The sequence below is a fragment of the Seriola aureovittata genome, chromosome 8, assembly GCF_021018895.1.
Source record: "Seriola aureovittata isolate HTS-2021-v1 ecotype China chromosome 8, ASM2101889v1, whole genome shotgun sequence".
Lineage (NCBI taxonomy): Eukaryota > Metazoa > Chordata > Actinopteri > Carangiformes > Carangidae > Seriola > Seriola aureovittata.
The window spans coordinates 12,529,418-12,540,620 of NC_079371.1; the positions used below are offsets into that span (position 1 = coordinate 12,529,418).

The window sequence follows — 11,203 nt, forward strand, 5'->3', positions numbered from 1 at the left end:
GATGTAATTTTAAGATCATTTAACTTTTTTTGTGGCAAAACCATGAGACCTAAATTACTGTTCAAAGCACAGTGTTCGTATTCGTCTAGAACATGTGTGGACAGGATCTTGTGACTTAAAACAGAACTAATTTAGATTTTTGAGTGTGCTGTTGATGAACACTTCTGTCCCACGATGCCATGCGCAGAGGAAAAGTTGTCCACAACTAAAAAACTTTTTCATAAATTATGGACGGAGGTGAGAGAAGTACAGAAAGAAAACAAAAAATAAGTATTAAATCTGTTCAGAAACTCTTTTGCTTTCTCTTTGTGAAGTTTAGGTCACAACAAAATCACAGATTCTCTTGCATATAACTGCAACTGTAGACCACTGATTTATTTCAATTATTTAATTACAATTTACATGCATGTAATTACATTTACCTGCAACCACTTTGATCATGAATTTAACATTTGAGCCAATTTTTAAGTAAAAAATACAAAAATTCTGTGGTTTCAGCTTCTTAAATGTGAATACTCTCTAGTCTTTAGTGTTTAGTGATAGAAAATTAAATATCTTTGGGTCTTTGACAGCTGGTCAGACAGAGCAAGACATTCGAAAGTGTTACCTTAAACCTGGAAAAAATAAATGAGTCTATAATTAAAATAATCTTTAGTTGCAACTCTGCAACTTCTGTCTTTTGTTGCCTTTTGAGAAATAGTAAAAATGAATCAAAAGATGTTGCCTTATTTAAAGATTTATTAATTTATAATACAAGCTTTTATGTAGACCACATTGCATTTTAGTTTTTACATTTATTCATACTGAGCTAAACTTCATAGCAGTGACATTGATTGACAAAAACACAAACCAAATGGACACTCAATGGAAGGAATCAAAAGGTTTCCGACTGTTTCTGAAGAAACCGCAGCCCATCAACGCTCCCAGTGCACCACCTTGTTTTTTAAGACCACATGCCCTCACTAGTCTTCACACAGTATGCCACGTGCATCACACACCCTCAGACACACTCACACACAAACTCACCCACACTAAAATTCAACAAATACCTATACACAAGATAAAAATTGATATATTTAAATTTCAATATTAATGATATTACTGAATTCCACAATAAAAGGCAAACAAGAAGTAAAGACAGCATCCAAATGAAAAGGAGGTGAAACACCACCAAAATTTTCCTTTTTACTCTTTATCCCAGTGGGAGATATCTCTCCCCCTGTCTTGTTTTCTGTGTCCAGTAGAGGAGGGTCTCACACCGACCACACGCCTCCCCTCCCATCTTCAACCATCTCCTTCTGTCTGCGTTTAACTGGCCCGCCATGTTGGCTCCCATTACGAGGGAACGTTGACAGTCTAGTCAATAAAGTCACCACCACAAGTGTGAACATGACACCCGGTGGCACACAAGCCAATCCATCCTCCATCTTTGCATGCCTTGATGGGACTCTGTTCCTGTTGCTCGTGGACCTGTGCGTCCCTCAGGTGTTTATGCAGATCCTCCTATCAAAAAGTCTTTTCTCCATTGGTCCTTTGCCAAGAACAAACAGGGTGTAGGTAATGGCACTAACGCCACTGGTGCTGATACAGACCAAACGGTTCAGTTAATAAGAGGCAGAAACAGTCTATGAGGAGGATTGCACGTTTTCTACCACGTGGGGAATTAAGGTCTGTTCAAAGAAAAATGTCATGAGGGAAGTCAGGATGACACAATAAACACTTCTGAATGAACAAACTGGTTAAGTGCAATGAGAGGGTTAACACCATTGAGTAAGACCTGGGGAAACATCCATGTGACTAGGAGGGAAGGGTTAAAGCCCACGCATCCTTTATAGCACTTCTGTGTCCATGAAGAGCGACGAGTTCCTGGGTGTTTTTCACTACGTACGACAGCTCTTTAAAACTTGTCCAGCAGCAAAGGGATTGTTTAATGTCATGATCTTCAAATAAAAAGGAGTAACAACAGCAAATTCTGTCGATAAAATAAAAGTTTGGGGGCAAAAACTGAATATATTGGCACAAAAAAAGCCTCAGATTGGACAAGAGTTCAACCAAAGCAGGTAACAGCCTCCAACCAGACTTCCTGTGATTTAATCCAAATCCACAGCTGATAGGACGACGGGCAGGAGAGAGCAGAGTGTGTGTATGTTTATATTTGTGTGTTATGTGTGTGTTACGTGTGAGGTCATGGTTGAGGGGAGGGGGCCGTTTCTGTTGCTTTACAAGAGGAGACAGCAGTTACTCTCTGTGGTTTTTTCTCTGTTCCGTTGACCTACAAAGACAGGACACCAGAGACGTGAGGTGAGATAAAAACAACCAGCTGAAACTAGAAGAAAGCACAGTTACAGGCGCTGTGTGGGACGAGGCTGACGTTGGTGGCAGAAGCGACAAAGGCTCACCAAATGATATATGCAGCACGTCACGTATTTGTGACCTAATACGTTGATATTCGTGGCTCATTTTACTCAAATAAATGTAAGAGCAGGAGAAGGCTACAACATTTAAAGTACATCATGAAATGTTATAGTCAGGATCGACCTATAATAGGGCTAGTACAATAGATACTACACATGATAACTAGTTTATAATGTCTGCAAATAAATAAATAAATAAGTACATAAATGAGTGAAAGAAAAGATGCTCACCATGAGAGTTGGGCTCTGGAAGAGTCTCTCTGGCAACCAAGTGCATGACGGTCGTTCGGCCCGGTGGCAGCTTTAGAGCTTTAAACACAGAAATATACCTCATGATTCATCATAATTTCTTTGCACTGAAGAAATTTCTCTGTTTGTCTCCCTCATCAGAACATTTCCACCATTTCTGCATTTCTGTTATCATTTACTTTTATTTCGCAGTTTATTGTTTTACAATTTTGTGTTATAGTACTATTTTTTAACACTTTAACACTTTTTATTTGTATACTACTGTTTCCCCTGTACGAATAACAGTTTCCAGTTTAACCCAGTTTAAATGACTGAAGGAGAACGTCAGCCAGTTTGAGAGACGGGGTGGGATTGACCTTCATTTATTGATATTTTTATTTAATATTGTTTGTTTATATTCTTTTTTTTATAAATTCAAGCAGCAGAAAAGAAAGGATGCTGAGTGGCTGCAGTGAGTGTAAGGACAGCAATAGAGGTAAATAACAGTCAAGTATCAGATAAGAAGCTGTTTAATTAACAACAGCTGTCAGCCTGCTAACAAAACTGTTTACGACCTAACCCACTCTATTTCCTGTCCCACCTTGTTTTCATTAGACCACGTGAATTTCGGTCTGACTGCAGCTTCAGAAAAGAAAAAGAAAAGCGTTTTGTGCACCAGTGGTTGGCCCACGTAGTACTGAACCACTGAACCAGCCCATCTGATTGGTCGTCGGTAAATCCCAGTTGTTGATGGCACAAGTGCAAGCCAGGTACAGGGCAGAGAGTCCATGAGGTCAGAAGTTTAACAGGATTAAAATAATCAAATCAGACGTGGTGCTTACACTGCTTTGTTTTGACTCAGCTGCTCATTTGTCAAACTGTGTACACGTCAAGTTTAGGAAGACTGTGAGGTGAAGGGAAATGACTTCACTCCACCAGCACCTGTCACTATGACAACAAATGTGTTAATTTTGTCATATCGTGAACCTGTGATTCTGGGTTAGGTTGTTACTAATGTGGTTGAAGTTACGCTCTATTAGTGCAGTTATTGTGTAAATGTATGATGCAGTCACAAAAGGAACTTAGCTGCTAGTAATAAGTACTTTTTAACTGGGGGAGGACTTCTGGTGTGATTTGAAGTACAAACAAACAGTGTGACCTGAGTTTTGAGAGAGTGAGTGAGCAACTCACTCAAAAGTATTTGGCCAGGAACAAGTTTCTCTCTCAGATTTTAATTATTGAGGCACACACGTTTCTTCCATGATATTACTACATGTAGTTTATAACATCTCAGAAATAGTAACTGTCTAGATCACATTGAGTAAAATAAAATTCATATTAAGTGTGAAGTAAATAAGACAGAAATGTTTCACAGTATTGTAAGAATCTACAGAGCTGAGTTTGAAGGTTCATTATTTGTCTTGGAAAAGGCAGCTTCACAAATTATCCTTTGCACAAAGTCCACTTACTGGAATTTTTTCTGGAGCTTTCAGCCATATCTCACAGCCTTAATGACAGGATAAAATTACCTTTTAACTTGCGATTGAAATTCCATGCTTAGGTCACTTGATAACAACTGAACCACATGATAACTGAGCAAACTTCATTCACAATGTGGCTGAAGTTTGGCCAGAATTGTCTTTGTGATGGTGTCTTTGTTCAGAGACGGTCTTACCTCCCAGGGTAACATTGCCATGAAGGAAGCGTCCCTGGAAAATGAGGCGCAGTATACTGGGGCTGCTCACCCTCTCCTCCTCCCATCCTGTCAGAGAGCAGAGAAACAAATGTATCACTTAATGTATAGTCACATTATGTTTCTGTTCAGCCAAATTCACATGCACTCAGCCCTGAAAATTCTTATTCTTCTCATTATCATCATCATTATTGTTGTTATAATCATTATTTGGTAATCCAATCATTGTTGCTGTTATTGACTGCACGATTACACCTGTGGGTATTACTATTATTTTCACTATAACGATCAACAGTATATACATCATTTCGGCACTCACTGCAATGCCTTGTTACATATCTATCAATGGCAATGTATCTGTTATAAGCTAATATTGGAAGTGAAGCCTGGCCTATTTATCATTCTTCACCATAATACTGTTATAACAATGATAATAATAATATAAACATTGTATACAAGGTTTTCATCACATGCATGAAGTAGTGATGGGCCAAAATAGGAAATGAAATGAAAAACTATTGGCAGAAACTGAGAATGTGTGTCATCAAAGACTGTGACTGAATCAAATGGGCACACACAAAATAAATCCTGCAAAACATACCTGCAGGCCAGTTCTCAAATACATGCTTGGCGATGTCTGTGGCCGAGTCATTTGGGGAGAAAGTAAAGTCTTGCGTTTTCCCACTGACCAGGATGAGGCGGAGGTGCACCTAAAACAACAAATAACAACAGTCTAATGTTAGTCCATTGAAACGCCACATCAGACAACACAAACACCAAACTTGCATTAAAATTCTTCTTAATAAGTTGTGGTGGAATCCCTCCACATACTCTAACCTCTTCAGACATGAGGTGACCTTCAGAAGGCTGTGAAGAGACGGGCATTCCAGTCTAATTAGATTTATCCACACCAGATCTCCACCCTTTGACTGGGCGACTTCATCCACTGAGGGCTTACACTGAAGTGAGCCCCTGTTGCTGGGGACGACAACAGATAAGGGTGGGGCTGAGGGGGAGAACACTGGCCCCTTAGTTCCAGGGTGCTGCGAGCTCCTCTCCGGGCTGTCGGCCTAATGCGATAACCCCAGGTGTCCCAGACAGCTCTGGGCCATGTTATTAAATTTACATGGCCAGTGCGTAGCCCTGAGGGCGACTGTGCATATGTGTGTGGGAGGATATTTAACAATGGGGCTTCCTCAAAATTTTATCCTCTGAGCAAGTACGCAAACCAATCTGTCTGAAAAAAAACACTGAAAATAAAAAGGAGCTGCTTGTCTAAGATGCCTCGAAGGCCTAAATATTACACTAACATCAGGAAATCCACATGGGACACTCCATACACATTCTACAAGATTTTAAAATTTCACAAACATAATTAAACAGCCTATTCAAGTAGTGCTGACACAATAAGTTGATCAAATAATCAGCATAAAATGATTCTGCAACTATTTTGAAATTCAACATGAAAGTAAAATGCCAAACATCACACCTAGTAGCAGCTTGTCAAATGTAATGATTCCCTGATTTTCTTTGTCTTACATAGACTTTTCACAGAGGAAAAAAACAGGTGATATAAAGATGTCACATTGACTTTAGGAAAGTGTGACATTTTATAGACTAAATAATTAGAAAAAATGATTGGTAGGATAAAATCATCAGTTGCAGCCCTATATTACCATACATGTATAATTGTACGTATAATGTATATAACATTAATGATTCATAACATGACAGCAACAGAACACAACAATGTGTTTATCTTCTTTGCACTGAAAATAAACACTGACAAATGTACAGACTTTCAGCCGTAAAACTGGATTTATACTAGGAGTCTGCTTTTCAGTTCTTTCAGTTCTATGTGTTATCAGACCCCATCAGGCTTTATATTCCCCTGTGTTTACATTCTTTAATTTACTTTCCAATACAGAGCAACAGTAAGCTACAAACTTACATTTATAGAACTGGATTTTCATCCAGGTAACTTGTTATTTCACTGTGTCTCATCACTAAACAGTGTAATGTTGTTACATTCATTCATTTATACAGAGCAGTGATCACAGTGAGCAGAGGGTTTGCAGTGTAATCAATTTGTTAGATGTTAGTGAAAAGGGAAGACCATTGAAAGCCTGTCTTTAACTTCCTTAATGTTGTCTTTACTCTCAACAAACTCAACCGGCATCAAAACATGTAGGGGGAAACACAAGCAGCCAGTCACAGTTCTTGCAGTAGCCACATGGCATCTCCGTCTACACCATAGTCCAGAATCAATCTCCTGACCTTAAAGAAGCTGAAGACCAGTCTGAAGACAAAATTCCCCTGACACATGAAATAAGTACAAACAGTGTCAACTTGAAGATGGTGGAGCATCCATCAAGTGGATGTCTATGGGTCACAGATTTCAGATATTGATGAAAAGAATAACGACCGCACATTGACTCCAAACCTCTAATTTATCTGAATAGACCAGGTTTCGATCCCAGTTGGATTTTCGTCAAATTAAAGTGTCTAAAAGTGGATGCCACACCCATGTACGTGCTGTACCAACAGGCTAACAGACTCTATGATGGCAGGAGTGGTTAACCAGACAATCAGGGAAGGGTGATAAACATCATCATTGTTGATGTTAATGTTACAATTATTCTGAACATTTCTATTCTAATTAGATGTTTCTCCTTCTCGCAGATTTCAGGCAGTGAAGGATTTGAAATCGTGATATAATGATAATTTTTCCACTTATTTTATATTGCCTGCAGGGTCAACTCATGGTCAGGAGTGATACATCAATCTGAACTGAATTATTGATCAGTTTTGGACTTTAGCTGTCTAATGTATGCTACAGCAAGTACTGTTCCTTATTAATCCATTAATCTATCATCTCTAATCAATCATGTTGGTACTCCAAAAAATTACTCTGGAGGAAAAAAAATCCAATCAACCTAATCTTTCTAGTAGGCCACCTCTCCTCAAGAGTAAGAATTGATAAATCGGAATTAATTTTCACCGACATTTGCCCTTCCTAAAAAGGTCGAAGATGAACTTTCTTTGGTTCACAAATCACAGAGGAAAGAACAAAGAGACTTAACCACGAGGTGTGACGTCAGTGAGGGACAACCCCACTCTCTGATCTGTTTACAAATACAATCCTCCCTCGGTGGTCCTCTTCCCTCCCCTCCCCCATCTGAACTGAATAACCTCAATGTGGGGTTACATACCCATGTCATCATTAACAAGCTTTGTCTCCATCCCTTTCACCCCCGTACAAAATAAAAACAAAGTCAAATCTGCCTGGTTACCCATGGCAACATCCTGCATCACAACTGTCCTCTAGGTTGTCCAGTCCAAGGAAGACATTAAATTCTTCAAACACTGTTATGACTTTTTTAAGGGTTACCATCGCTATCGAAGGCTTATCCATTCTTAATGTTGGTCAAGTTTCCTAAAAACTTAACCAACCACAAACTAATGCCCCAGAATAGTTGCCAAGAGGGATGATCCACCAAATTGCATTTTGCGTTGCTGTGGGCTTTTACTTGATGTACGTCTCCTACATAAAACATTTAACAACATTCTTGTTTAAATATTATTTTGATGTGTACAACAAATACAAAGGTGCTAGTGTTTGTGCTGCAACTATAAATTCTATATAATATTGGGAATGATCTGAAAATTATTTTCACAATCAAGCAAATGTTTGGTTGCCAGAAAATAATATAAAAACATCCATCACAGTTCCCAAGGTGACATCTTCAGATGTATTTTCCATCCGACCAACAGCCTACAACCTGATATATATTCAATTTATAATTATATAAAACAGAAAAAGATGAAAATTGTCAAATAGGGAAGTCATAGCCAACAAAATCGAATTATCACTCAAAAAATGAATTAATTGATCATCACAATTGTTGCAGAATAATTTTCTGTCTACAGTAAATGCTTCCCTATTAGCACTAAAACAATTGATTGTATAATTGTCTTTGAAAAGTGATTAAATGGTTAACTGTATTAATCAATTACCAAGCAAATCCTCACAAAGATCTGCTTGTTACAGCTTCACAAGTGCAAAAACTCAGTCACCTTCCTTTGTCCAACAGTACTATACAGTGACTATTTGCAGGTTAGAAAGCCAGCTGCCAGGAAATCTTATTCTCTGTAGAACTTATACTAACATTTCTGATCTAAATGAGTGTTGTGTTGTCCATTCCTATGGTTGGAGGAGGGGGTGGGGGGTAGTAAGAGGGTACAATCAATTGGCGTCTAAACCTTGAAAGGAAAGTAGGGCAACGTTTTAACTGAGATTAGACAGATGGCGTTCACAGGAACAGCAGTCACTGCCCAAGCTAAGTGTTTGTGGTCGTTGGCTAATCCATGATCCCCTTCCTACTCCCACCCCTAACCCTAAATCATTTTAATTTGGGGAAACGTTTATGTAATGTTATCAGCATGATAATATAATGTCTTAGTCCGTAGCTATATCAAAGCAGCAGCAATAGGTGTGACAGACTCAACGGTTCTTTGTGACATTAGAAAATAACTTCAGACCCTCACTCACCATATCAAGATCCCTCTGGGTGGTCATGGCTCAGGGACGAGGACGGCCGTGGACGTGGAGCAGAGAGGACAGGACTGGTGTGCTTCAGCTGCTGGAGACGGGGCCAGAGCCCTGACACAAACAACACAAACACTGTGAGGCTGCTTCCCACAGCCTGGCACCGCAGTGGCACCGCACATCTCCCCTGATCCATCGAACTGATATGTCGCTAACATCAACACCTAACAGCACAGCGATATAAATCAAACGCCAAACATGCACATGATTGATTAGTTACCTGAAGCTATATAGGCAGTGAGCAAACTGGTTCACTTCGCCGTGGTTTAGCTAATTAAAAATAACAAACTGAGCGTAGCAGCTTCAGCTTTTCCAGGTTAACAGTTAACGTAAAGCTAGCGGGCTAACACTGCCTACATTTGTTAGATTCAACCACCGCTGCTAATGAGCTACCATGTAGTATTGAGGCAGTGTTTGTTGTTAAATAGCTAGAAAAAATGTCTCCCACGAACTATCATCGAGTTTCGTTTTGACAGATGTCGAAACTGAGCCGTGCTAATAGAGAATGCTTATGCTAATGTTAGCATTAGCTGCTGTGTTAGCTTGTGCCAATCCTGCTATCGCTGGCCAGTTGCGGGCGAGCTAGCTAACTAAATGTGCAAAGGCGATTTTTGGTTGTGGACCTCACCTGCATCGGATGAATATGATGAAATTTTGCATTCAGTTGAGTTGACGAATCAGCAGGGAGCCCTTTTCGTGGGGAAAATATCGAGTGTACACGGATATCGTAGACTGTGGGTATCGGTGGCTAATGGACGGGAAGATGCCGGATGTCAGCTGGTTGTAAACACAGAGAACGACCGCAAACACTTCTGGGAGTTGAAGTGCAGAACGAGTAAGCACCTCTGTGACATCATGGCCTATATAAATTAGAAAAACCTTTATGTCCATTAAATACTGCATTCAGTATGACACATAATTACTAATTTGATGTAGTCCCCATGTATTTATGTCTGAGAGGTTCAGGGGTGGAAAGTAACTATGTACATTTACTCAAGTGATGTAGGCTATGTAAGTATTTACATACTTGTACTTTTGCAAAGAAAAAAGAAAACAGTCCATAAAACGGCCACAGATTTGTGTAGCAGTTTGTTTTTTCTTCCTGTCAACCCTCATTAATCATCTCATGGCACCTCAGATTTATCTGGTGTCCCTTTGGAGGGGCCCAACCCCCAGGTTGTTAACCACTGAACTACCAAACTGTATATAAAGTAGTAAGTACTCCCTCCGCCTCAACCAACTAACTACATCAGTAGAATGCTGCTTATAAATTGATGCATCTGTATTAATAATCTAATACGTCACATATATCACACAGTCTTCATCTGTAGCTTGAGTTTGCTCAGTTGCCATGGCGATGATCTTCATGGCAACTGAGCAAACTCCTACAGTTGAGATTGTTTTGTCAAAGGCCGAATATCGTTCAGAATCCACAATTGTGGACAGATCGTGAGACATGGGGCCCCAGGACACAGACACGGCAAGGCCCCCACCCTCCTACACAGGATCAAAACACTTTTTGTTTCTTTCTTTGTTTCCGTTTTTTGTGTCTCTTTGTGGATGATAACATCTCTTTGTGGTTATTTTAATTTTCATCACATTAAGGTTGTTTTGTATCTTTTTGTGGTAATTTTTCATCTCTTTGTGGCTGTTTTGTGTCTCTCTTTGATTGTTTGACTTCAGAGCAAGAAATGGGAACAGCCACATTAAAGACAGGCTATGGTAGGCCGACTCACCAACCTTTCCAGGCCCACAATGTTGTGATGTAGCTTAAAAGCAATGACTCCAAGATTTAACATTTTACTTTACTCATGTACTGCACAAAAATCCTTCACTAGCAGTTGACACTTAAAAGTTTATGCTCACACCAAATACATGAATACACAAGCCACATCACACACAATGTAGTGCACACACACAGTAAGTGCCTTGACTTCTGTGGCCTTTTCAAGATTAAACTTACTGACTCCATGTTAGCATCTGAGGAAGAAACACAGGTGGTTTCTGTTGTCTGCAGGTCTATCGGCTGTCACGTCATCCACCCACAACATTCTTGTGGTTTCAAAATGCTCCAAAACTCAGTCCTCCTGGTCTTAGTCAGGTTAAGTGTGAATCCCAATCTAAAACAGTGCTGTTTTACAAAAATTGCCTTGCTGATGCAGTTTGGCCAGAGGCATCATTTGTCTGGGCTAATGATAATATGATCATTTGTATTGTAGAATGAAGTAAGAATATTATTTGTTACACTTCACTGGGAAT

General features: G+C 39.5%; 1 protein-coding gene across 2 annotated transcripts; it reads right to left on the reverse strand.

Moving 5' to 3' along the window:
* Window positions 1–724: 724 nt before the first annotated feature.
* Window positions 725–9,731, reverse strand: ubl3b (ubiquitin-like 3b). 2 transcript variants are annotated; one of them, XM_056383355.1, is made up of 6 exons: window positions 9,573–9,731; window positions 8,888–8,998; window positions 4,937–5,045; window positions 4,318–4,404; window positions 2,646–2,723; window positions 725–2,272 (listed from the first exon to the last, which is right to left on the reverse strand). In XM_056383355.1, exons 2-6 carry the CDS (start codon window positions 8,912–8,914, stop codon window positions 2,220–2,222), a joined length of 354 nt encoding a protein of 117 aa, XP_056239330.1. In that variant the 5' UTR covers window positions 8,915–8,998; window positions 9,573–9,731; the 3' UTR covers window positions 725–2,219. The 2 variants fall into 2 exon arrangements, with proteins under 2 accessions (XP_056239330.1, XP_056239328.1); XM_056383353.1 differs by lacking the exon at window positions 9,573–9,731 and adding an exon at window positions 5,173–5,313.
* Window positions 9,732–11,203: the final 1,472 nt, after the last annotated feature.